This window comes from Tamandua tetradactyla, chromosome 17, assembly GCF_023851605.1.
Source record: "Tamandua tetradactyla isolate mTamTet1 chromosome 17, mTamTet1.pri, whole genome shotgun sequence".
Taxonomy (NCBI): domain Eukaryota; kingdom Metazoa; phylum Chordata; class Mammalia; order Pilosa; family Myrmecophagidae; genus Tamandua; species Tamandua tetradactyla.
In genome coordinates, this window is record NC_135343.1 from 1,893,502 (window position 1) to 1,919,798 (window position 26,297).

The window sequence follows — 26,297 nt, forward strand, 5'->3', positions numbered from 1 at the left end:
GGCCTGAGCACCCGCATCGGGGGAACTGGGGTCAGCCAGTTCTCAGGGGGGAGGAACAGGGCAACCCAAGGGGGCGCGGCCTGGGGCGGGGGCGCAGGAAGGACCCGGCTCCGGGCAGCCACAGCTGGGGTCTGGGGGATGCAGGGTGGGAGGGGCGGGAGCAGGGGCGGGGCTTCGGCGATTCAGGAGCCACTCCACGCCCAGAACTCGGGGTGCGGTGGGGTGGGAGTGGGGTGGGGTGAGGGCATGGGGGAGGGCCGCCGAGGTGACCCGCCCCCCCCCCCCCCCGTCCTGTGCCCTCCAGCCCCGCCCCCTCAGGGCGTCCCTCCCCTGGGCCCGGCCCGGGGCGGGGTGGGGGGGGGAGGGGGCGCCCCAGTTCTGCCCCGGGACCTGCTGGGCCGGGCGGCCTCTGCCCTCCCCGCGACGTCGCGGGGTGTGGCCGATGGAGGCTATTTGAGGGCGGGCGGTCGCACTGCGGGGAGGCGCAGGCAGGGTGCGAGCATGGCCTCCCGGGACCCGCCCGCCAGCAGCTACAAGGGGCCCGAGGTGCCCTCGGGGATCGCGCTGCTCACCACCGTCCCCTTCGCCTTCTTCCTGCCGGAGCTGGTGAGCGCCGGGCGGGGGGGCCAGGGCAGGAGCTGGGCCAGGGGAATGGGCCGGGGAACAGGGTAGGGTCACGGGCACAGGCCAAGGCAGGGCTGGAGGGCAGGGGGCTGGGGCAGGGCAGGAGGCTGGGGCAGGAGTGGAGGACAGGGGCCGGGGGGAGGTCAGGGCCCGGGCAGAGGGCAGGGGGCTGGGGCAGGGTCGCGCCTCCTGCGGCACCCGGTGGTTTCGGTCCCTCCAGCTCTGGATCCGCCGCTGTCCCCCAGAACCAGCCGCTCCCACTTGGGGCTGCTCACCGCCCCCGCGGACGGGTGGATTTCCTCTTTCCAAAACAAATCCCACTGTGGGGCGGGCGGGCGGGCTGCCGGGCCGCTGGGGGTGGGGGGGGACAGGACTGAGAGGCTGGGGGTCTCCAGAAGCTGGTGGGGCTGGACTGGCCCGCGGGGACCCCCTCCCCGAGCATGAGTGCCCGGAGAGGAGTCCAGGCCCCCGGGAGTCTTCGGGCCATCTCAGAGGTCAGGATGGCGACTGATAACGCGCACCCACGCCAGGCGGCGTGTGACAGTCCCTGCCGCAGAGGGGGCAGGAGCTCCCCAGGGCAGGTGAGGTCCTGTCACCATGGCCCCGCCCACCTGGTCTGTCCCGTCTGCAGCATGGCTCCGCACGGGCCCCCAGTGTCCCCTCCTGAGCCGGCTGTCGGTGCCCCTTTTCCCGATGGGGAGACCGAGGCCGGCTGAGATGCACGGGGCAGAAGGAGAGCACAGGAAACGCCTTCCCAAGTCTCTGCTTCTGGGTGACCTTTTCCCACCTGCTGGGAGCTTGGCCCGGCTCCTGGGTCCCGCCTCTGGCCTGGGCCTGGCTCGCCTTAGGTGCCTGGCAGGCAGCCCGGCGGGACTGACCTCCTGGCCACTGGTGAAAGGGCGCGCAGTGATGTCAACGTGAAGGGAAGCCGGCAGGGCGGGCCGCCTGTCGGTGACTCCAGCGGAGACCCCACCCGAGGGCGGCGGCCGGACACAGCGCGGGCGTCTGGTGCAAGGGCCCTGGTAGGCGTGTGTGCTGCGCCCCACCCCACCCCCAGAACCCACACGGGCCAGGGGGCGCCGCAGCCTTTGTGGGCACATGGTGTCTGTCAGCAGTCCCGCCTGGACAGAGGACACTCGGACAGGACTCCCCAGGTGGGGGTGGGAGGTGTAGAGTCCCAGTGCCCAGCTCAGAGAGTAGCCCCGGGCAGGGGCTCTGCCGTGCTCCGCCCCCCTCCCCCAGGGTGCTGTGCTCATGGGAGCATCCCACCGAATGCCGAGGAGCAACATGCTTGGCTGATTTGGGCTCTTGGAGCTTTAAGTATTTTGCATTGTCACTAGTTCAGTTTTATTCATTTATTTTAAAATAACTTTAGGTATACAGCAAAGTTGCAGAAATAGTGCAGAGCATTCCCGGGTGCTCCTCTGGAGTTCCCCTGATGTCACGTCTTGCACAGGCAGCTGGAGAAATCAGCAAACTGATATCAAATCCTCGCCATAGCTCCTCCATAGCCGTATCTGAATCTTGCCGGTTTTCCTGCCAGTGTCCGTTTCCTGTCCAGGATTCCGTCCACGCTGTGCTGTGCTGTCCTGTTAATCCAGGACACCTCCTCTCTCTTTGCCTTGACGCTGCTGCAGAGCCCTGACCGGTTGCCTTGTAGAATGGCCCTCAGTGTGAGCTTTTTGATTTTCTCATTACAGTTTTGTTCATTTCTTAATTCATGAGCAATCCTCGTTCATGGGCGAAAACTTAGAAGATGTAGAAATGTAGTTTCTCTGTGTTTTGGTTTGCTAGGGCTGTAGAAGGCAATATACCAGAAATGGGTTGGTTTTTACAACAGGGATTTATTAGTTTATAAATTTACAGTTCTAAGTCCATGAAAACGTCCCAGTTAAGGCATCAGCAGGCTGACACCTTCTCTGAAGAAAGGAAGGCACATGGCGCGTCTGCCGGCCTCCGCTCCTGGGTTTCGTTGCCTTCAGTCCTGGCTCTGTGGCCTCCTCTCTGAGCTCCTGTGGGACCTCCTGGCATCCCCAGGGCTTCCCTCTAAGCACTCTCAGCCTTTCCTGCCTTTTTATCCCCTCGTAAAGGATCAAGAACTACCTTGAATAGAGTGGGTCACATCTCCATGGAAACCACCTAAACAAAATGCCCCCCTCCCCCACAACAGGTCTGCCGCCACAGGAGAAGGCACCTGGCCTTTTCTGGGGTGCAGCACAGCTTCAGCTAGCACACCGTGAAACTGGGGCCTATCTGTGCAGCCCTGCCGCGCGTCTATGTACCCCTGCAGGACTTCGGCAGGCTTAGTCTGGGCGGGCTCCCCCTAATTTAGCAGGAATTACGGGACCACGAGTCATGGAGGTCAGCTGGAGAGGGGGCATTGCCCCGGGCAGGAGGACAGACAGGCAGACTGGCCCTGAGTAGGGGCCCTCCGGCCTCTGGACACCACGCAGAGGGGCCAGCCACACAGCCCCGGCTGTGGGGGCGCCTCAGACAGGAACGTGTTTCCTGGAGACAGGAGTGCAGAGCGTGGATCCTCAGCTGGGAGGTCAGGCCAGGAAGAAGCCGCACAGGAAGCAAAGGCCAGTGACCTGGAGCTGGCGCAGGGTGAGTGCCAGCGGCACCCCGAGAGCCAGCTGGGCGGGAACCCCCACGTGGGAGCAAGAGAGTAAAGTACAAGGGAGTGGAGTGGAGAGCCGTGGCCCCTGGCTGGCCGGCGCAGCCTCGGGCTCTGGTAACAGGCGAGGAGTGGCCGCACCCCAAGTGCGGGTTCTCGGCTGCCTCCTCTGCCTGCAACCACCGATGCTTCCTGTCTCCATCGTTTTGTCATTCCGAGGATGTTGGGTAGCCCGGTGCCCTGGAGGTCTGCCTGGCCGCCGCATCCAGAGTGCGTTGCTGCCGTGCTGGGCTGTTCCCAGCTCAGCTCTTAGGGACGGGGCCTCGGCACGTGCACTCAGGCTTCTGCGTGGACGGGGGTTTCCATCCTGCGTGAAGATGGGTTTCTGTCTGGGAGCGCGCTGGGCCGTGGGTCGGTCTAGCCCCTCCAGAGTGACAGCACCGCGTCTCACTCCCGCCGGTAACACGTGACTTTAATATTAAAAGCCCGACTTTATTTCAGCTCATTGTTGATTTCAGGTTTCTCATTTGAAAGTAATGTCAATTTCAAAACATCATCTCAAAGTGTGAAAAACTTTTGAATCAACAGATATTCCGATGGGTGCCGACTGCATTTGTTCCCTCTTTATTCCCCTGTCCATTCGCTCAGTTCCTGGGCTTGGCGGCCTGAGCGCTGGGGACAGGTGTGGCCTGCAAGCCCACCTTACCTGCAGGTGCGAGCTCACCGCTCACCTGCTCACAGGTGACCGTGACGAGGCCGCCTTACCAATAGGGTTACGAGACTCTAAACATTCAGCCTTTCGCTGGTTAACGTATTAATTAAAGAAACAGCTAAGGCTATTTCTAGTTAAGAGGCAAGATGGTCTGCACACTTGGATGTTGTACTTCGAACTTCTTTCGCCACCTGCCTGCAGCAAGAAGGACACACTGACTCTTAGGAGCTCGTTCCGGGACCTTCCAGCTCAAAGTTCATCTCGGGGTCTACCTGGGTCCCCCATTGTACCTCAGTTGTGGCCGCAGCTTCTCTGTTGATACGTAAACGCCTGTCCTCCGCCTGCTGACCACGGGCTGGAGGTGCTCCCAGGACCCTGGGCGCCCCGCGTGCTCGCTGGGCTGGGAGAAGGGCTCCTCCGCCTGCAGCCGGGTTGGTGCCGCCTCCTTCATCACGCTGCGGCGTCAGCAGGGAAATCCCTCACCCTTGTCGGCCTCTGCTCCCTTTTCAATTCACCAGATTTCTGGGCAGCAGCAAACCCTCCTCAAAGGTTTTTATTTCTTTTTTTCCCTTTCACACATCTGTGTTTGCTGCTTCTGTCCCTCCGTCCACTCCCAATCGCCACCGCATAGCTCCTTCCCGGCCTAGTCCCGGGCCCGAGGGCCGCGGGAGACACGGCTGACCCCAGCCGTGCTGCCAAGGGTGTCCGCTGGGAGGCACAGGGCAGGAAGACGTGCAGAGAAGGGGGGATGCGGGAAGGAGGCAGCCGTTCCCCACCCAGGCTGGAAACCCCGCCCCCCCCGCCCCAAGCCTACCTGGGGGGCTGCCTGCACGCTCCAGCTCAGCAGAGTGGGGTGCGTGGGGCGTCTCAGCTGGGCTCTGCCGCTGCACCACTGTAGGACCTCGGGCGGCGAGTCTGCAGCCCGGAGAGCGGGGGCGGGCACGGAGAGTGGCCCTCGTGGCGCCCAAATGCCCGCACCCCTGCTGCAGGGCCTCTCGGCCTCTGTGGGGAGTTGGGGTAGCTGCGCAGATCCAGTTGTGACCCATGGGCCCCTGCTGAGCCGCTGCAGCCTCCGCTCCCCAGGGGACGCACGAGAGGGTAAAGGGCGAGCGGCAGGGCGGCCCGGCCATGGACGAGGCCTGTGGCTGCACCGTGGATGCGTGGCGAGCTGGGGACAGGGTGAGTGGTGACAGCGTCAGCGGCTGCAGGGACTGGAGAGGCCGTGAGGACCTGCCCGGCGCGCCAAGGACCCTGCAGGCCGTGGGGCTTGGAGCGGGAGCGCAAGCTGCTTGCATCAGCCTCGGGCTGCCCGGGGCTGAGAAGGGCAGCCCCCAACGTGAGGCTGAGGCTCGGACCCTGGGTCCGCTGAGCACCACTCCACGCCAGGCCGCAGGACCCAGCGGGCGAGGCAGACCCGGCCCCTGCTCAGGTGTGGGGCGGGAGGCAGAGAGGCCTGGGGGCTGCAGGCCCGTGGGAAGGCTGGGGGCCCAGCAAGGCGCCCGAGCAGCTCCCTCCCCAAGGGGCCCAGGAAATGTGCTGCCTCGCTGAAGCCTGGAGGAAGCTCCGCCAGCTGCTGTCAGACCCCTGAGGAGGTGGCGCTGGGCCGCCGGGTGGGCTCTGAAGAGAAGGGCCCAGGGACCCGGTTCTGAGCAGGAGGAGCCAGGCTGGAGCCCACTGCGCCTCTCTGGGCACAACATGTGAGGAGTTGGGGTCCACCTGGACCCTCCGGCTCCGCCAGCTCCAGAGCCCACCATAGCTGCTGGGGGCGCCAGGGCACTGGGGTGTGCACTGGGAGTTGGGGGGCCTGGGGGCAGCAGGCGGCCGCATCCACACAGCCCCGCAGCCGTGTCCCAGCATCGCCGTGTCTCCATGCTGCCCAGCCACATATTCTGCCTCAGCGGCAGCTCTTATTTCAGTCAAGACAAGTGAGTGCCTCTAGAAAGCCTGCCTGCCAGGTTTTCCTTAAAGAAGTGTCTGCAGAAAATAACTGGGTGCTCCTGAGAGAGAAGCAGGGAGGACCCAGGCTCCTCTGGACCCACTGGGCCTGGGGGACCTGGGGGAACCCAGATAAGGAGGCCGCAGATAAGAGGTGCTCTGCTGGCAGCTGCTCCGCACAGCCAGAGAACTTTCCCCAGGGCAGGGCAGGTGGGCAGCCAAGCAGGGCCCCTGTGGGTCTGAAGGCCGAGGGGGAAGGGGCCCAGGCTCTGCATGAGGTTCCCACGTGGCCACCGGCCTCCGTCCCGCCCACCCCTCCCTGGCCCCAGCTGTCCCCCTCCTGTCGGGTGGCCTGCCCCCGGCAGCTCAGCCGTCAGCCCCTCGGGGCCCAGCCCCGTGCAGGCCAGCTCACCCCCGTTCCTGGCACCCCAGCTACACCTACAAGGATCCTGGGGGCTCCTGCACTTGCCCTGCCCCGCGGGGCGCCTCCTCCCACCCCTTCAGAGAGGCTGTGTCCGGCCTCTGGGGTGCCCAGGGGCAGGGATCTCATCAGAACCTCCCCTATCCCAGCAGGTTTCCTGTGGGCGTTTGCGAGGCCCAGGGCAGAGGGTGTTGGAGCCGAGGGTCAGGGAGCAGGGTGGGGAAGCCCCCGTCTGTTGCTGGAGGGACCCCCCCCACCTGGACACTTTCTGGGGTCCAGGAGGTGGTGGAGCTGGGGAGTGGGGGTCCAGTGTGGGCAGATGCCAGGCTCCCGTGACACGGGGGGTCCACACGTGGGGCGCCAGCCCAGGACAACTGTAGGCGGGCAGTGGACCAGTCCGGGGCCCCCTGCTCCTCTCTGTGCCAGTCTCCATGCCAGACTGGGGGCCGCTGTGGGCTGGCCAGGCAAGGGGCGCTCTGCGGGAGGGGCGCGCTGCAGGAGGGGGCGTGATCGGGGAGGGGCCTGCCCTGGCCCCGCCGTCAAGGCTCTACGCCCAGACTGGCCCTGAAGTGACCCCTCCTGGACTGCCCGGCGAAGCGGCTCCGTGGGACAGGGTTCTCTGGGACTGTCCAGGGCTCCTCGGGGCTAACACGGCCGAGCATGGCCAGGGATGACAGGTGGGGGGAGGGGCAGCCCTGGGTGGGGATGGAGCACCGCCGGGGGTCCCCCGGGGGGGGTGAAGGAACACAGGTCTCCTGGGGGCCCAGGTGTGTGGGAGGAGGGGGCCGGGCCAGCCATGGGGGGCCCTATTTGCCTGCAGACACCTCTCCTGTCCTCCCCACCTATTCTTCAGCTCGTAGTAAACAGAAAATTAAAAATGAATTGCCAAAAAGTGTTTAGGTTTTGAAAGGTTTTTCTAAAGGAAACAAGGACGAGCCCTTTAGACTGTGGGGGCTCCGTGGGTTTGGTGGTCCTGGTTGGTGTGACACGGTGGCCGCGGTGCTGCCGAGCAGGAGGGCAGGGTGGGCGCAGTTCTGGGGCGATGAAACGAGGGGGAGTGCGCAGGTGAACCCCCCCCTCCAGCAGGAGCGTGCGTCCGCCCTCCGGGCTGGCCCTGTCACCCTCCCCCAGCCCCTCCCCTCCCCCTTCCCCCAGCCCCTCCCCTCCCCCTTCCCCCAGCCCCCGCCCCCGCCCCACCTGCCCTGAAGCGCCTCCCGGGCTCCCGGGACCCCCGGCCCCCCTCCCGCGGCCTCCCTGCAGCCCGTCCCGCCCTCCTGGGGGAAGCTGCCGCCCAGGGTCCCCGGGGCCTGACACCCGCGTGCCAGGTCACCACCAGAAGGGCAGAAGGGCACTGCCCATCGCCAAGGGCAACGCCGTTCCCCAAACCGCTGTCTCAGGCGTGCACACACGCTGTGCGCACACACACACACACACGCATGTGCACTCGGCTGCCATGAACACAGAGTCCGAGCGGGGAGCTGCCCCTCCGCCCCCCCACGGCTGGCAGGGAGCCGGGAAGGGGCCCCGGGCGCGGCGACAGGAAGGGCGGAGGCTGGGCCCGGAGTCAGCAGCCCCCGCCCCCGCCATGCCCTGCCGCCCCGCCCAGCCGCCTCCTGGCCCCTCATCCCGCCCAGGCCCCCCGCAGGAGGCCCACTGGGGGGATTTATTCCCGAGAAGCAGCGTGAGAGGGAAGGCCTAGGTCTGCGCCCCCGGGCGTGACCTCGCGTGGCCTGTGCCCGCCGCTGGCCCCGCTGAGCCCCCGCGGCCGATACTCGGCCAAGGCTGGCCACGGCCCCTGAGCAGCGCCAAGGAGAGCACCGTGGGCGTGCGGGCCTCACGCCAGCCACACTTCCCCGGGTGTCGCCGCGGGCGCCAGCGCGTCTATCGGTTTAAACCTTGGGTGGGAGAGGAACAGCCGCCCCAGATGCTGGCCACCATTTGCGGGTAAAATGTGCACGCCGAATCTCGGGCGTGGGGCCGCGGGGCGGACAGCGTGCACAGCGGGGATGCGGCTCGGGAACTGCCCGGCGGGGTCAGATCTCAGCCCCGGGGGCCTCGGCTTCATGTACCGTAAAGGCCCCGCAGGGGTCCAGGCGCTGTCGGGACGCAGGGAAGGTGTCAGGGAGCCCCGCTGCGCCCCGGGGGCGGGTGGCCTGGGTGCAGCTCGCCCACAGGCTTGCTGGGCCTTGTCCCCGCGGCACTGCCCACGCCGGGGAGGCAGGGAGAGGCGCACTGCCAGGCCGGCAAGGAGCACCGCTGGGAAGGAATGTGGTCGGGCCGGTGGGTGCGCCCTGGCAGCTGGGCTAGAACCCAGGCCACAAAGGGCACCGCATGGGCGCCTCGGCACCACCCAGCCCCCGCCCACTGGCAGGAGGCCCCCGTGACCCCCTCCCCGTGGCTCTGTGCAGGCTGCCACGGCTGTCCCCCGCAGAGTTTAGGGCGCCTCTACGGTGCAGCCGCTTCTCTCTTTAAACTTAAGTCTCACGTGCGGGGGGCAGGGGGTACGCGGTGCCCGACTTGGCACCCCCCCGCTCCCCCCCAGCCAGCGCACTGGGGTCCCCGGGCCTCGCTCCTGAAGTGGGCTGTGCGTCCTCAGACACACAGGGTCTCCCTGCTCCGTTTACCCTGGCCACACGACTCTGCTGGCCTCGACGATGCCTGCAGCTAGTCTGTTTGGGTAAATAGAGTTTTCTCATGCAGCGACGGCCGAATAAGGGTTCCTGAGTGACACTGAGCATTTCCTGTCCTTGCTGGAACACTCAGGCCGCAGTGGACAGCCTTGGACGCGCATTAGCTCCTCCCGGTGCACTATTTGTAGGGCAAACTCCTAAATGTGGTATCAATGAGTATGCACTTTTAATGATTTGATAAATATTGCCCAAGTAACAGAGCATTTGATGGCACGGCTATTTGACCTGGGCCAAAAGGTTCCATGCTGTGGCCAGATCCAGAGGGACTGCCTGGAGGGGGCATCCAGGGCCCCTCACCCACTCTCTATACTTTTTGGTTGAAACACTCCAAAAGTGACCAAAGGGTTTTTTATTTTTAATTACCACTTCCAACTCATGGATTTCCACTTAGTTTATGTATCCCAACCCATCATAGCTGCTGTCCTCACTGAAAGTCTCCTCCAGGAGCCCTCCCAGCTTTCCCACTGCCCTGGCTCATCCTTCCTGCCCAGGGAACCGCCTGAGGCTGTCACTCCAAGTCTCGTGCTCTAGTTCTGTAACCCGCTTTCTAAACATGAAGGAACTAGAGAAGAGCGAGGGAACAATCCCCTGCGAAGCCCCATCCTGACTTCGGAGATCCGTCCGGGTTTCAGTTCCGTCTTGAGGAGACGTGGAGTAGAATAACCTGGGCTCTTAGGGGAGACCCTGCCAGAGTCGCTGTGGAAACACACCTGATCTCAATGTCTACTTTAATAAAATATTCTCCACTTTGAGCGTCAGTTCCAACCATCTGAAAATATCTCCTGCTCTTAGGAGATAAGAAAAGAGAGTAAGGGTGGGCCACAGTGGCTCAGCAGGCAGGATTGCTCACCTGCCATGCCAGAGGACCCGGGTTCGCTTCCCGGTGCCTGACCATGTAAAAAAAAGAAAGAAAGGAGAGTAAAGTTAGTTGCCAGGAAAATTCAGAGAGCAAAATACAAGTTTCAAAAAAAAAAAAAAAAAGAGATAAACGCTCACAGTTCTCATGCCTTCAAGGCCCCACCCTTGCCTGAGGGAGACAGAACTGAGGCAGCCTGCTGGGCCGGGTTTAAATGCACCTGGGCTGGTCCTGGCCCCGTCCCTTCCACTGTTGAGCAAGTGGAGGGAAGTGGAAGTGAAAAATAAACAGCAGGCTCGTCTCCCGTCACTTATGCAACACTATAGCCATCTCACGAGCTCCCGGTGCAGTGGGAGTCGATTCCCGAGCCCCAGAGGCCCTTGGCTAGTCCTAGAGTGCAGCGTGGGGACGGGGGTCCCCAAAGCAAGTCTGGGGTCCGGGGGAGTGGGCTGGGGAGACCCCTGGCCCCTGGAACCCTGCCCAACAGTGCCCTGCGGGTGCTCTGGGCATCAAGATGTCCTGGGGGAGAGACCTACAAGTGCCCAGAGCTGTGCCTGGCTACCCCAGGCTGCCCCGAGGCCACCTCACAGATGGCAGAGATTCGGGTGCAGATGTGGACATCAGGTGCACGCAGTGGCACCGGCTGAGCAGCCTCTGCTGCCAGGAGGGAGCAGGGACCCCTACCCCTTGCCACCCTCCCCAAGACTCTGGGGCCTCTGGCCCAGCACAGGTGAGCTACCACAGCCCCGTGCTCCTGTCAGGTGGCACCTCTCTGGCCCTGGAAGCCAGAGGGAGTTGGGAATTGTCTTCTAGACAAAGTTTGGCATCTGAGTACCTGCGTTTAACTGAGAAGCACCTGGTGAATGCGTGGTAGGGGGTGTTACCTGAGATTCGTTCAAGACTGTTCCGTGAACCACCTCCCACCTCCTTGGCTCTGCCCTGCCAGGCGCCAGGAGTCCAGCAGTGAGTGGCCGGACCTGGCCTCTGTCTATAGAGGGTCTAAGTGGACCCAGGTGCTGTCACTCAGCCCCGAATGCCACGCCCACCAACTGCCCCTGGGGAAGTGCCCCCCACTCCTGCACACGTGACCCGCACTCGGAGGTCTCGGCCCCACCCCTCTCCTCCAAGGAAAGGCCCTTTCCCCTCCCAGGTAGCCCCAGCCCGGCCAGGGACTCCCCCTTTCATTTGGAGACTGATGGTCTAAGGCCTGGCAGGGGGTGTTTGTCCCCAGAGCTGGGTTTTTCAGTGGGGGCCAAGCCTCTGGGGCATGGGGGTGGGGGGGGCGGGTAAGGGGGAGAAGTTGGGTGTGGGCCCTGGGCCTGGGGGGTCGGGGCCTGCCTCCAAAGCAAGCACCCCCTTCTCATCCTCTGTACAGTCACCCCCAAGCATCCTGGGCCCCCAGGATTCCCCAAACTTTGAACAAAGACCTTTAAAGACCTAAGAGCGCTGAAAAGACAACCGTTCTCTCCCCAGTTATTCAAAATATAGTTGTGTTTTCGAAACAACACAGAACTCCCCTGCGTGCTGAGATGTGTACGTCAGCTTCTTGTCTGATTGGAAATCTCTGTATAAATTCACCAACGCCGGTCTCTGCCGCTTTCCTGTAGACGCCTGCTCAGTCTGCTCGTGGAGCAGGCGGCGCCCAAGGTTTTCTTTTAATAACATTTCTCCCGGGTCCCCAGGCAAGGGGCCCCTCACTAGTGACCCCATCAAGGTCGCACAGAGCAAACAGAGCTGCTCCCCGCACAAAGCTCTCACACACACACACATTCACATACACACTCAACACACCAGCCCACATACACAGTCACGCGCTCTCACACTAGCTCACACACTTTCACACTCACAGGTAATGTGCCAGGAGGTTCCGACGTAACTGAATGAGCTCACAGGGATGACCGGCGGTTCCTCAACTCCCAGAAGCTCTTGAGTGGCAAACGCAGGAAGCCCAGTAACCTCAAATAAGTCTGAATTTGGTGGAATCTTGGGCAGCACCCAAACGAAAGGGAACCACGCTTAGGGGCGGGCGGTGTGGTTCGCGCTGTCCGCCAGGAGCCTCTGCAGCGCGTCCCGCCGCACGCCTCGTGGCCCCGCCGCGGGTCCTGAGCTCTGGCCGTTGGAAGCAAAGGCCGAAGCCCCGTGCGGGCTGGGCCGAGGCCCCATTTCTGTGCCGGGGGCTGGTGAGCTGAGACTCGCGGGTCCCAGGACACAGGGATGACCCGCAGGCTGCGCAGCTCTCGGGGCACTGGCCGGGGACCCCAGTCCTGAGCTCGTCGCCACCCAGCGCCCCCGGCCGGGGGCTGTCAGCGGGAGCCTGAGCCACAGGACAGCGCTGAGGCCGAGGTGGCGGACTCTTCAGACCCTGCACATAAAACGAATCCCAGGCAGGCCTGGCAAAGGTGCCCACAGCTGCGCTCACCAGCCACCGCGCCCTAGGTCGCTGCTGGGCCGTGCGCAGCGACGCGTTCCCGCGGCTCTCGGAGCATCGTGGAATGAGAGAGAACGAGGCAGGACCCGAAGGGAAACGCTGGTGGACCAGCTCACAGAACATAATCGTCAGGGCAAAACTGGAGCCGTTTCCCAGCAGCTCCCACTGGCCGCCACCAGCTTCCCTTCACTAAGGAAGCTGGGAGCGGCTCCCGGAAGGGAGGAAATTCCCCAGAAGGCAAGTCAGCCACGCGAGAATGCTCTCCTGGCTCCATCAGGGACGGTTCCTCAGACAACAACGCAGCTGGTCTGTCCGTGAAAGGACTGACACGCCCAACAACATGACAACCCCGAGCTCAGTTCCTCCAAGGACAGCAGGACAGGCTGGCCAGAGGTGCCTGCTCATAGCGGTCCACGGGAGCCACCCTACCGGGGGAATTCCTGCGAATCAGTAAGAGACAAACCTGTAAAATATTTGTAGCCAATAAAAAATTTTAAAGAAGAGGAAATAGAAGTGGCCAATAAATATATGAAAATAAGCTCAGTCGTACCTGTAAACATGAAAAAAATTAAAATTAAAACCTACTGACAGGGGCTGCAAGGGTGGTTCCGTGGTGGAATTTTCGCCCGCCATGCAGGAGACCCAGGTTCGATTCCCAGTCCGTGCACGTCCTAAGGAACAAACAAGTAAAGCAAACAAACAAAAACCAACCAAACAAAATTCAACAAATGGTGCTGCAATGAAGGGATACTTGCATGGAAAAAGGGTGGCATGTGACCCCGCCACACAGCACACACACACAAACTAATGAGATACATGAGAAATCTCAAGGAATGTATTTACTAGCAATGAACAACTGGAAAATAAAATGTAAAATAAGAAATACCATTTACAATAACTCCCCCAAGTGAAATACTTCGGCATAAACGTAACGGAATGTGTTGGTGTTCTAGTTGGCTAGCTGCTGGAATGCAACACACCAGAGACGGATTGGCTTTTAATAAAAGGGGATTTATTTTGTTGGTTCTTCAGAGGAAAGGCAGCTAACTTTCCACTGAGGCTCTTTCTTACGTGGAAGGCACAGGATGGTCTCTGCTGGCCTTCTCTCCAGGCCCCTGGGTTCCAACAACTTTCCCCGGGGTGACTTCTTTCTGCATCTCCAAAGGCCTGGGCTGGGCTGCGAGTGCTGAGATGAGGAATGCCGAGCTGCTTAGCTGTGCTACATTACAATCTCCCACTTAAGCACCAGCCAATTAAGTCAAACGTCCTTCATTGCAGCAGGCACACCTTCTAGCCGACTGCAGATGTAAATCAGCAACAGATGAGGGTCACGTACCATTAGCTCATGTCCACAGCAACAGAACTAGGTACGCTCACCTGGCCAAGTTGACAACTGAATCTAACTACCACAATTGGGCTCTGCAGGCCAAGTGACACGGAATGCTGGTGAGTTGATGTCCTCGGCAGTCAGAGAGACAGACCATGTTCATGGACTGGAAGGCTCAACCCAGTGAAGTTCTCCCCAGACTCACCTGCAGGCTTCACACAGTTCCGCTGTAAACCCCGGGAGGATCTGGGGTAGATAAAGTGTATGTGGAAAGTGGCGGTGTGGCGGTGGCGCAGTGCCAGAGCTCTCGCCTGCCATGCTGGAGACCTGGGTTCGATTCCTGGTGCTGCCCGTGCAAAAAAAAAATGTATGTGGAAAGGCGAGGGGAGGTGAGAGTTTCTCCTGAGCTGAGCAGAACCCCGAGAACGCGTGGCCCTTGCAAGTGCTTGAGAAGGGCTGCTCAGAAGGGAGCCCCTCCCACCGCGGCCTCAAAGCCCAGCAGGTTCTTCTTCCTTTCCAAGTGACTTCACTAGTGTACAAAAGATGCTCACACACCGGGTGTAGACGCCGTCACCCACGGAGGCCCCTGTGCTGCGGCCCCTCCCCCAGGTGCAGCCTTGCTCAGCAGGTGCTGGGGGGCGGCTTCTGGGGGGAGTGGGGGTGAGGAGCTTCAGGGGTGGCCAGGTCTAAGAGAGGCAAAAGGGGTGCGAAATCCAAGGAGGCCCCCCTTGGGGCGGGCACCTGCTGAGGAGCCTGCAGTGGGCAGAGAGATGGGCTGCGGTGGTTCCTGAGGGCCAGCCTAGAACCTGAAAGCTCAGGTTTAACAGGAATGGGGGACCTGTCGGGGCGGCCGTGACACCCCAAGGAGGCCCGCTGCTCAGGGTGTCTGAAATGTGGATTTCCCATGAAAATACTGCCCTAAGTGTTAGCAACTGACTCAGAAACGTTTTGGAGACTGTGCCTGCCAAGACCCCCTGCACTGAAAGGTCACTTACTCGGCCGAGTGTGGCCCCATGGTCCTCAAATCACCTGACCCCAGAAGCTGACTCTGCAGGGCTCGGGGGCCGGGTCTTCTCCCCCTAACCCCGCTCTGCCTTCAGCCAAGGCGAGAAGGGCCCTGCCACGGGGGACGTGTGCTAGCGGGGCCTCCCCCGTGCCCGCCAACGGCCCCCCTGTCCTCCCGCTGACGGCCCCCCTGTCCTCCCGCTGACGGCTCTCCTGTCCTCCCGCAGGTCTTCGGATGCTGGGTCTGGATCCTGGTGGCGGCCACCGAGGTGGCACAGCCCCTGCTGCAGGGGTGGGTGATGTACGTCTCGCTCACGTCCTTCCTCATCTCTCTGATGTTCCTCTTGTCCTACTTGCTGGGATTTTACAAAAAATACGACTTCTGGCAAGTCCTGGTAAGAGCCCTCAGGCCGGCCCAGCCCAGGCTGTTCGCTGGTTCATGTGTCTTGGGGAGTCGGGGACAGGGACCAGGGGACAGGGCCAGGGGCCAATAAGGGGACAGGGACAGGGGACAGGGCCAGGGGCCAATAAGGGGACAGGGACAGGGGACAGGGCCAGGGGCCAATAAGGGGACAGGGACCAGGGGCCAGGGGACAGAGCCAAGAGATGGGAGATGGGGGCCAGGGCCCAGGGGCCAGGAGCTGGGAACAGGGGACAGGAATGGGGGATGGGACCAGGGGACCGGTGCCTTCCTGGCCGGGCCCAGGGGAGCTGAGACTCTTTATTTTAACGTGTTTATTATTAAACCAGAATTAAAATGTTCCTCTATGGAGGAACGTGTTCCCCACCTCTGCCTTCCCCGTGAGCACATTCTGATGTGTCTCCCCTAAATTGTGTTTATGGTCAAACGGCTGGGCCGGCACTGAAGGGAACGCAAGTAGAAAAACTCACCCAGTCTCCGGGCCCTAGTGCCACGCTGCTCCACCCTCTCCGCTCTTCACGCTGAACGTGGACTTGACACAAAGCGCACGCCCGAGGCACACCCGCGCAGGCAGGACGTGGTGCTCCTTCCACGCCGGACTTGAACGCCTCGCGTGGGCCGTCCTGACACCCACGGAGACCTGTCTCCGCTGCAGCCCGTCGGGAAGGGCCGTGCTGCCCTCGCCCCCAGGACGCGCGGTGCAGAGCTCAGCGCCCTCGCTCCGCCGCTTCCTCCCAGGGAACGTCACGGCCGCCCCAGGTCTCCCGTCCCCACCTCGCGCTCCCCTGTGGATCCCGTGGATCCCACGAAGGCCTCGAGGATTCTCGGTGCCACTCGAGACGGGCCCGTGCTCAGCCAGCTGACCTGCCTGAGTCCAGGTCCCCACCGGGGCCTCGCCCCGCCCCCCTTAGTCCAGAGTGACCCCCTGCCCCCCGCGGTGGCCCGAGGACATGGCCGGGGTCCTTCAGAGGCCCGCGCGCCAGGCTGCTCCGTCTGCGCCCTCCTCCTGCCATTGACGTGCCCCTCTGGCCCTGGCATTTTCTGCCAGCTGGAGTCCGCCCCGCAGGCTGGGCTGGCGCGCACCTGGACCCACATGGCAGGGACACGAACTGGGGCCCCTGTTGGCATGCAGGCGGCGTCCCCCCCGCAGACCCTGCCCGGCCCTGGCGCCAGCGCCTTCCCCGTGGGCGACGTTCCTGGGTCGCGTGTCCCCTCGGAGGCTGCCCACGGGGCTCCCAGCCACGGCTCCCTCCAGGACCGAGGACGCTGCTCACGGGCCGGCTTGGGGTGCCCCGCTCATGGACCGAGAGCTTGGGGGACGGCGGGGAGCATAAACCAGGCCTGGGCATGCTGTGCTGGGGGCCCACGGGCCTGAGCCCACAGTCCGGCCTGGCGTCACTCGTGGGGCCGTTCCCGGGTGGGCTGTGGCAGGCAGGGGGCAGAGGTGCGGCGCGGGTCGCACACTCCTGAATGCCACCCGTGGAGGCCTCTACGCCCTTGGCTGACCCTGCATCCTGCCCCCTGGCACGTCCCTGCAGAGACACGGTGGCGTGGTCGGGGTGCCCCTGCTGACCGGTGCCCCTGCTGTTCGTTACAGGACAGCCTCTACCACGGGACCACAGGCATCCTGTACGTGAGTGCCGCCGCCCTCCAGGCGCACGCCACCATCGTCTCCGAGATCCGGGACCTGCACAACTACTTCATCAACACCGCCGCCTCAGTGAGTGCCGTGCACGCCTGTCCTGCCTCCAGGGGCCACCCCAGGCCCCCAGCTGAGGGGCCGCAGGGGATGGGGAGGGCTGTGTGAGCGGGTGAGCTTGTGTGGGTGTGTCAGCTTGTGTGAACATGTGTGTGACAATGTGTGAGCGTGTGTGGGTGTGTGTATGACCTTGTGTGTGAGCATGTGGGCTTGTATGTTTGAGCTTATGTGTGTGAGTGTGAGCTTGTGAGACCCTTTATGTGTGCTTGTGTGTGAGCATGTGTGTGAATTTGTGTGTATGAGTTTGTGTGTGAGCATATGAGTAAGCATGAGTGACCTTGTGTGTGAGCTTGTGAGCACATATGTAAGAGTGTGTCACCCGTGTGTGCAGGTGCCCATGTGAGAACGTGAGCTTGTGAGTATGTGAGCTCATGAGGGTGAGTACGTGTGTTGCCTGTGAGTGCATGTGCCCCTGTGTGTGAGCACATGTGTGAAGCCCACCTGGGGCCGTAGCCTGGCGTGAGCTGGCCCCTTCTGATCTCTCCACTCTGGCGTGTGCCCTGGCACCCCCCTTGAGAATAGCTGCTTCCAGACCACAAGCGAGCACACCTGCACCCCTCCGCGACTGTGCCCCTCCGCGACTGCGCCCCTCCGCGTCTACGCCCCTCCGTGTCTGCGCCCCTCCGCGTCTGCGCCCCTCCGCGTCTGTGCCCCTCCATGACAGCCCCTCCGCGACTGCGCCCCTCCGCGACTGCGCCCCTCCGCGACTGCGCCCCTCCGCGTCTGCGCCCCTCCGCGTCTGCGCCCCTCCATGACAGCCCCTCCGCGACTGCGCCCCTCCGCGACTGCGCCCCTCCGCGTCTGCGCCCCTCCGCGTCTGCGCCCCTCCGCGACTGCGCCCCTCCGCGTCTGCGCCCCTCCGCGTCTGCGCCCCTCCATGACAGCCCCTCCGCGACTGCGCCCCTCCGCGACTGCGCCCCTCCGCGTCTGCGCCCCTCCGCGACTGCGCCCCTCCGCGTCTGCGCCCCTCCGCGACTGCGCCCCTCCGCGTCTGCGCCCCTCCGCGACTGCGCCCCTCCGCGACTGCGCCCCTCCGCGTCTGCGCCCCTCCGCGTCTGCGCCCCTCCGCGACTGCGCCCCTCCGCGTCTGTGCCCCTCCGCGACTGTGCCCCTCCGCGTCTGTACCCCTCCATGACAGCCCCTCGAAGGCCCTGCTGCTGTGGGGGAAGCCCAGGCCCCTCAGCCGGCTCAGCTGCCCTGCATCCTTTTATTTCCGTGACACAAGTCCAGCCTGTCTTGGACCCCAGGGCAGCTCCCAGACTGACAGAGCCTATGGCGGGGGGTCCAGCCACACTGGGGAGGGGTCCCCAGAAGCAGATACTTCCTTGAAAATTGACACCCCAGCTGGGCCCGTGTCCACCCCTGATTGGTCCACTATGGCCAGAAAGGTCGCATGCAGGGCCAGCCTGGCGCCCCAGGGGTCCCCTGTGGGAGGAGAGGTGGTAGGTGGGGGACCCAGGTAAGAAGAGTGATGGCAAGTCTGTGCTCCCAGCCGCCCGCCCCTCGACCCGCGCCCCGCTCTGCCTCTTCCCACCTACCCACGTGCCCTAGCCCAGAGACCGGCCCCCGCCTGGGAGTGATGGGGGGGCCCCACGGGTGTGCTTGTGTCCTGAGCCACCGCAGTCGGGGCTGGCGTGGCCTGAGCATGCCCCTGCCCCGGAACGGACATCGGGCGGCTTTCGGGGAGCCTGCAGGGGCCGGGCAGCCACCACGGCACTGGGGAGGGGTGGCTCCTACGGGTGCTGGTGGCCGAGGGGTGCCGTAGCCATCCTGCCTTGACCTCCGGCTGTGGAAGCAGAGGGTTGGTCTTGTGGCTGAGCTCCAGCCTCCCCACCGGCCCAAGCCAAGTGCCCGGGAGGCTTTTCCCTCTGGGCCCCCGGCTGCCGCACGCAGGTGGCGTCCTTGTGCCGGTCACGACCCCTGCCTGCCTCTGGGCCCCTTTCTGCCGAGTGACCACCTGAGTGTCCTGATGCCCAGAAGAAGAGGGGCACAGTGGGATGTGGGGTCCCTGCCCCTGTGGGCGTGGGGGGGCTCAGATGCCTGGGCCCTTCTCCCACCGGGCGCTGCCCTGGGATTCACTGGGACCCCAAGGGACCCGGGACAGGGGCCCACTCAGACTGCCTCAGGGAAGGGGCCACTTGCCGCTGCCTGTAGCGCTGGTCGTGTGGGCTCTGTGTTTGTGGGTGACGGCTGAGTGACCGGTCCATCGGGAGACTGAACTCCACGGGGCTGGAAGTCCTTCCCCAGCGGCCATCCCTCCCACCTGGGACTTGGCATGTTTTGTTCACTGTCAAGTTGGTGTCACAGGGTCCTTGAGGTAGAGTCGGTGCTTCAAGGACCTGTTGAATAAGTGAATGAATGACTGATGGAGGCAGCAGAGTGTGAGGGGAGAGGGGTGAATGTGAGGCTGGCTGGCTGAATGAATGTATGGACGAATGACTGAATCAACAAAAGAGAGCAGAGTGCAAGGGGTGAGTGGGGTGAAGTGAGGCTGGCTGGAGGAAGGAAGGAAGGAATGACAGCAGAGCACGAGGGGAGAGTGGGGTGAGGTGGGGTGGCTGAATGAATGAATGAATGAATGATAGAGCAGAGCACGAGGGCCGAGGGGACAGCTGCAGGGGGGTGGAGCGCATGGCCTCTCCCTGGAGAAGGCGCTGTGGGGTCACCGGTCCTTTGGGGGAGAAAAGAGTGGGGCCGGGGGTGCAAGCGATTGGCAGGGGCTGGGGCGGTGGGGCGGCTCCGTGGGAACTGGGGCCGCAGCTCCTGGCCTGGGAGTGGCTTTGACCTTGGGGGGGGGGCGCGGGGGGCGCGGGGGGCGCGGGCCGTGGGCCGTGGCTGTCGAAGGGGAGCTCATGGCGCATGCCGGGCCCGTGGGGTGTGGGAAAGCTTCGGGAGGCGCTTCCGGGCATTCCAGAGACGGCGGGCGGCCTTGCCTGGGCCTCATACCCGGGAGTCGGGCAGCCCGGGCGGCGGGAGCACGCGGCGCCAGGGGCTTTGGGCCGGTGGGTGGGTGTGGCTCCCCAGCGAAGGAGCGGGCCCGGGGGAGGGGCGCGGGGCGGGGCGGGCCCGGGGGGAGGGGCGCGGGGCGGGGCGGGGCGGGCCCGGGGGGGAGGGGCGGGCCCGAGGGGAGGGGCACGTCCGGGGGGAGGGGCGCGGGGTGGGGTGGGCCCGGGGGAGGGGCGCGTCCGGGGGGAGGGGCGCGGGGCGGGGCGGGGCGGGCCCGGGGGGAGGGGCGCGGGGCGGGCCCGGGGCGGGCCCGGGGGGAGGGGCGCGTCCGGGGGGAGGGGCGCGGGGTGGGGTGGGCCCGGGGGAGGGGCGCGTCCGGGGGGAGGGGCGTGGGGTGGGAGGGGCGTGGGGTGGGGCGGGCCCGGGGGAGGGGCGCGTCCGGGGGGAGGGGCGCGGGGCGGGGCGGGCCCGGGGGAGGGGCGGGGCGCGGGGGCTGTGGCGGGGGAGGAGGCTGAGCCGCACCCCCCACCCCCCGCCCCGGCCGCCGTGCAGTTCTTCGCCTTCGTCGCGGCGCTGCTCTACGTGCTGCACGCCTTCAGCATCTACTACCACTGAGGCCCCGCCGCCCACCGAGCCGGGTGACCAGCCAGCCCGGCCCGACCCCCACCTCTTGGCGCGTCGCCGCGGACGGTTTCACTCGCGCTGCTGGACGTCCGGCCGCTCCTGCCGGGCGAGACGGCCCCGGCCCCCCGGCCCGGCCCCTCCCCTCCCTTCCCAGCTTCGGGGTCCAGGGAGGCTCTGCCCCGAGGGCAGCTGGGGGGGGGCGCGCTGTGCGCAGCTGCTATCGAGTGGAGCCGGCTGGGGGGCGGGGGGCAGCCGCCTCCGACGTCGGGCTTCCCGGGCACCCCTAGACCCCGCCCGAGGCCGAATTCTGGCGGGAGGAAGGCGTCGGGTCACCCCGGAAGGAAGTGGGGGCCGCGGCCCTCGGCCCCGCGCGGGAGCCCGCACCCGCACCCGCCCGCACGGCGCCTCCGCTGAGTTCCCTGGGAAACCCGCGCCCCGGGACGTCTCCAGAGGCCGAAATGAGAAGTCCAGGTGCTTCGCCTTTGGACGCGTCCTCGCTGCCCTCTGGAGGTGGCCCCGTCTTTGCCCTCCTGCCCGCTCTGTCACTGCTGTGCCCGCGTCTCCTGGACCTGACGTGAGGCACGGCCCACAAGGGGGCGGGCAGGGGGCGCCGCCGGGGGGGACCCGCCCCCTGCTGCGCTCCGCACCTGGCACCTGGGCCCTGCTCGCCCGGCGCCGCGGGGTTCTTGAGCAGCGGCCACCAAACTGCCTAATAAAGGTCTTTTGTACAGAAAACGTGTCCAATTGGTGCCATCACGTCCTGGCGTTTGGGGCGGGGGTCCTGACCCGAATTTCCCGGGAAGGCCCCTTGGCTGCTGGGGGGCAGGGAGAGGCCCACCCTGCAGCCGGCCCCAGGGGCAGCCGCGGGGAGGTGGGTCGCAGGCACGAGCCCGCTCGGACCCCACTCACGGGCCTCTACCTGCTCCGCCAGGGCCATGACCCCCCTCACGTGCCTATGAGGCTGTCCGGGCCTGTCCTGTCCCCGGGATGAGGAAGCAGATTCACCCCCGGGCAGCGGTCGCGGGACACGGAGGATCTCCCGGGTGCCTCCCTCCTCCCTCTTCCCCACTCCTCCCTCCTCCCCGCGCCCCCAGCCGCGCTGCTCTCGGCTCTCCGCCGGACGGAACTTGGGCCTAGCGCCCCGCCCTGGCCATCACCGGCATCACGGCCTCCGGCCCTCCGTGCCCCGTTTCCCGGGTGCTTAACCATTAGCAGCTTCCTGCCCCCACGCTCCCACAGGACGGGGGAGGAACGCGAACGTGCCTCTGTGGGGCCGGGATGTGGTCCCCACCTGCACTCTGGACTGCCTAGGGTGTGGGGACTCCCTGGGGGGGCTCGGGGAGAGTGGCTGCCCAGCCCTGCCAGGACCTCGACACCGGTCTTCAGGGACCTGAGGTCCTCAGGGATGACCCCACGCCCCCAGCCCCTTGGCGTGTTCCCTCCCGCCCTGGCCTGCATGCCCGGGTCCAGCGTGCCACCCACCTGGCGGTCCCCAGCCGCAGCCCGGACGTCCTGTCCAGCTGCCAGACGGTGGCCTTCAGTGTTGGGTGCAGCTGTGCGGTGCAGTGTGGATGTAGCTGTGGGTGTGCTGTGGGATACAGTGTGGGATGCAGCTGTAGGCTGCAGTGTGGGGTGCCCACAGGGCCTTAGGCAAGAGGTTGGGGCCCCTGGGGCGTCATCACCCAGCACCCAAAGCCCCCCCCCAAGAAAGGAGACCCCACCACCACTACAATCTGGTGATTGTACAATCTGAACTCTCGCCCCAGAGTTCAGCCTCCTTCTGCGGGAAACAGGGCCCAGGTCCGCACCAGGGAGTGGGACTGGGGGGTGAGGCCTGGCCTTGCCGACTGCCCGAGGGACAGGCGTCCTGGTGCCAGCTGGTCAGAGCCCAGAGAACCTCAGCAGGTACCAGGGGCAGCAGAGGCAGGGGCCCGAGAGACACACCACGTCAGAGATCTGCCCACTGCCCCTCATGTGGGGAAACTGAGGCCAAGCACGAGGCACATCTTGGCCACGTGGCCCGGAGCCCAGCCTGTCCCTCCTTGAGGTGGCCATGGGCATCATGGGGGAAGCCACCCCAGCCAGGCCCACCCCTGCCCCAGGTAAGTGTCTGCTGGGCCCCTTCCGGCCTCTCGGGATCCCCCTAAAGCAGCTGATCAGGGGCCTGGGAAGAGCAAGACTGGGCTGCAGCAGAGAGAAGCAGGGGCCCGGAGCCAGGCTTGTGGGGTGTGTGCTCAGGTCTCCAGGGCCTTTGGGGCGCTTCTGATCTGCCCTGCTCCCTGGCGTCCCCCATGCCCTATCCAGGTGTCAGGCAGGTGTGTGCATACCTGACATGCAGGTAGTGGGAGGGGTCCCCAGTGTACCACTGCCCCGGCCCCTGGGCCCAGCCTCGGTCCGTTCACTCCTGGACTTGGAGGGGGGGGCCCGCAGGAAGAGCCCCCCACCCGCTGCCGCCTCTCCCGCCTCTCCCTCCTGTCACGTTATCACGGGCTGGTTTGTCCTCAGCCAGCACCATTCCTAGGGACTCGGCATTTCCTGGGAGAGCCGATTTCACAGAAGGGATTTCACCAGAGCTGCAGCTGAGTCCAATTTCACGTGAGCACATCAGCAAAAGTCTGTCATGGCAAACTCGTAACCCAGAAAACATGATGGTTCTGGTCATCTGTCCCAATTTTAGCTTTGGAAATAACAGCCTGCACTGTGCACACACATTCATGTACACACGCACTCCTGTACACACTCATGTACACATACTCGTGGACATACATGCACTCATGCACACAACACATATGCACTCATGTACACATGCACACACTCATGTACACACGTACACATACATACACTTGTGTGCACACTCATGTACACAGTGCAAGCACATGTGTACACATGCACACACCCATGTACACATGCATGCGTCCATGCTCACTCATGTACACACACATAAAAACGTGTACACATTCATGTGCACGTCCACACACTCATGTACACATGAACCTGCACTCATGTACACTCAGGCTTGCACACACATGAACTCATGCACACATGCACTCAAAACACATTAGTGTACACACATGAACATGCGTTCATACACACACACTCATATTCATGCACACACTCGTGTACACATGTGCACTCACACACTAACGTACACACACATACACTCCTGTACACACACACTCAAATGTACTCATGCACACACATAACATGCACATGAGTACACATGCACATTCATATACACACAATGCACACTCATGTACACATGTGCATGCATTCATGTATACACACGAATGTACACACATGCACTCCTGTACACATGCATTCACACTCGTGTACATGCACTCACTCATGTGCACACATACGCAACACCCTCATGAACACACATGCATGCACATGCACTCCTGTACACTTGCATGATGCACAGTGCAGGGTGGCTCAGCCCTGTGTGGCGCGCGTGGGCACAGACGGCCTTCCCTGTCCAGCTCCCTTCCCGAGCACAGACAGAAGAGCAGCTGCGCCTGCTGGCGACCATCGTGCTATGAGACTCGCCAGAGGCTGCAGGGAGCCCAAGGGAGCTGTTGAGAGGGCCTAGCTGCCTCGGAGGAGGGAGGAGAAGAGGCAGGAGAGGAGAGGAGGACGCGGGAAGCTGGCAGGAGGGGCGGGCGTGCACCAGGCAGAGCTTTCCACAGGCACGTGGGTCCTGTGTTTGGGCGGCACGGCGACCCCACGGCTGGTGCCTGGGCCTTGGACGGAGGCCTTGGCCTGCTGTTTGGTCGGAAGTTCCATTGAGGGGGTGTGGAGCAGGGCCCGGCTCTGACATGCCCCGCGCTGTGACGCTGTGACGAGGGGGTAGCCCTCGCCCCTCCCAGCCCTCGTCACAGCTTTGGGTGGCAGTGCCCGCGCCCCTTTTGTGGCTGTGGAAATGAAGACCACAGATGCGGGGGCATGCGGGCCTCGTTGTGGCTGGGTGAAGCCCCTCATGGCCCGCGTGCTGGGCGAGGGCTGGGAGGGGCGAGGGCTACCCACCTCCAGGGGTGCTGCTTTTCCTGCCTGGGGCGCAGGCTTTCCCGAACCCCAACTATCGAGGCATGAGGGAAAATGGAGTCTGCGTTCCCACTGCCTGTCCCCAAGGACCCACGCCCGGGGCAGAGTCCCAAGTGAGAACAGAAAGCTGTGATCCCAGGAGAAGCTGCATCCTCTCCGTGGCTTTAAAAGCAAAACAGAAGAAAACTTCCGTTCACCAACACAGGGAAGGCCAAGGGAGAAAACCAGAGGCGGCCTCAGAAGTGACAGCCCTGCATGACCAGGGCCTGATTGCAGGAAGGAGCCCGCAAGCCGCAGAGGCACCCAGGCGCCCGAGGCTGCCCAGCGGGCAAGCAGGAGCACGCCGCTCACAGCTGCACCCCTGGGCAGGCCCTGGCCAGTCTGCTGGAGGGAAACTGAGGCTCCCACGTGGCTACGCGGGCTCTGCAGCACGGGGGCTCTGGGAAGGGGGCTTCGGGCCGGGGGTGGGGTGGGAACGACTCGGCTCAGAACCCACTTCCAGGAAGCGCACACCTCTTTCCCGCCCTCACGGAGAGAACCCGGAAGAGGCTGGTTCCCGTCCCCGGGCTCCTCTTTACATTTTCTTAAAAGAAATAAAGAAAAGGCTGCACTGCCCGTAGCGGTCTGCAGGTCACCTCCTCCAGCCAGCCGCCCTGGCTGCCTCCATGCCAGCCTGTGCGTGCCCCGCGCCGAACGGTGTGGGCACCAGGCCTGCCCCTGCCACCCTAGAACAGGGGAGGGGACGTGTCCATGAGGACGTGATGCTGGTCCCTCTGGCTTGTGGTGGGCTGGGGGAGACACTGGTTCCAAGAGGTGGGGTCTGGAGGGTGGGGTGGGGGAGGGGGGCGACGGGTGGGAGCGGGTGGTCTGGGGGCCATGTGTGGCTGAGGGGCTCTGAGGCCTCCCCGGAACAGGCTGGGATGCAGTTGTGGGGTCAGAGGGGGCCCAGCCCTACCCCACCCTCCCTGCGCCCTCCAGCCAGGCCTGGCTCTGCCCTGTGCAGCTCTCGGAGCCTCCCTGTCCCCCGGGTGGGGCAGCTCTGGTCCCCTCCCTTCCTTCTGCTTCCCTCATGGCCTCCAGCTGGAAAAACGGGTCCAGGCGCCGTGAACCGCTTCGCCCAGAGGACACAGCGGGCGTCTCCGCGGGGAAGCTCAGGTGGCCAGTGAGACCACTGCCCTGGGGATCTGGGGCGGCAGCTCCTCGGCTTTCCAGAAGTCACCTGCTTGCTCATTCCCCCCACACCCCTCGGTGTGGCCTGTGCTGGCTCTGGGCCCTGAGCGGACCCCCAGTCCCTTCAGCTCGCACGGCCACTCCCTGCTCTCAGATTCCTCCGGGTTTGCATTTTATGGTTTTATTGCGTGTTCTGCCCTCACACTGTTCCAGATCTCCAGGGTCCCAGCACAAACCAGAGGCCTGTGGGCTGCCTTGAACCCCCTATCTTTTGGCCCAGTCCCCACACCTGGCACCTGCGGGCATTCTGTGGATGGGAGTGACCAGACACCTGCAGACTGTGCTCGTTCCCCGAGCCACCTGAGCAGAGACGCACGGCGACCTTGGCGAGCGCGGTGCGGGCACAGGCGGGGGCCCAGCCCAGAGGCTGCGTGCACCCCTGGGGTCCCAGACCTGCCCCGTGCTCGGACCGCGCTGGGCCTGGCCTGGGGCGCTGGGGGTTGAACGCAGGGACAGGTGGCCCAGGAGGGCCACAGGCGAGCTGGCCTCGGCAGAAGTTCTGAGAGGTGTGTGCGGGGACGCAGAGAGCCTCGGCGACATGGGTACCGCTTGTCTCTTCTCTGTTTTCCAAGGAGACGTGGATTCTTTTTTCCCAGCAGAACACGGAAAGGCCGAGGAAAAGAGCGCGCCCTGGCCGGCTGAAGACATTGAGCGATTGAGT

At 64.2% G+C, this 26,297-nt stretch overlaps 1 protein-coding gene across 1 annotated transcript; it reads left to right on the forward strand.

Annotated features, from left to right (window-relative positions):
* Positions 1-360: 360 nt before the first annotated feature.
* Positions 361-21,088, forward strand: MALL (mal, T cell differentiation protein like). The gene is made up of 4 exons (XM_077135070.1): positions 361-606; positions 14,843-15,010; positions 16,634-16,756; positions 20,294-21,088. Exons 1-4 carry the CDS (start codon positions 502-504, stop codon positions 20,354-20,356), a joined length of 459 nt encoding a protein of 152 aa, XP_076991185.1. The 5' UTR covers positions 361-501; the 3' UTR covers positions 20,357-21,088.
* The last annotated feature ends 5,209 nt before the right edge of the window (positions 21,089-26,297 follow it).

Excerpts from the sequence above, each read along its gene's own strand:
- MALL (XM_077135070.1), top strand. The coding sequence starts at position 502 with ATGGCCTCCCGGGACCCGCCCGCCAGCAGCTACAAGGGGCCCGAGGTG. Across the intron at positions 15,011-16,633 it reads ACGACTTCTGGCAAGTCCTG|GACAGCCTCTACCACGGGAC; the intron begins GTAAGAGCCCTC and ends TGTTCGTTACAG. Across the intron at positions 16,757-20,293 it reads TCATCAACACCGCCGCCTCA|TTCTTCGCCTTCGTCGCGGC; the intron begins GTGAGTGCCGTG and ends GCCGCCGTGCAG.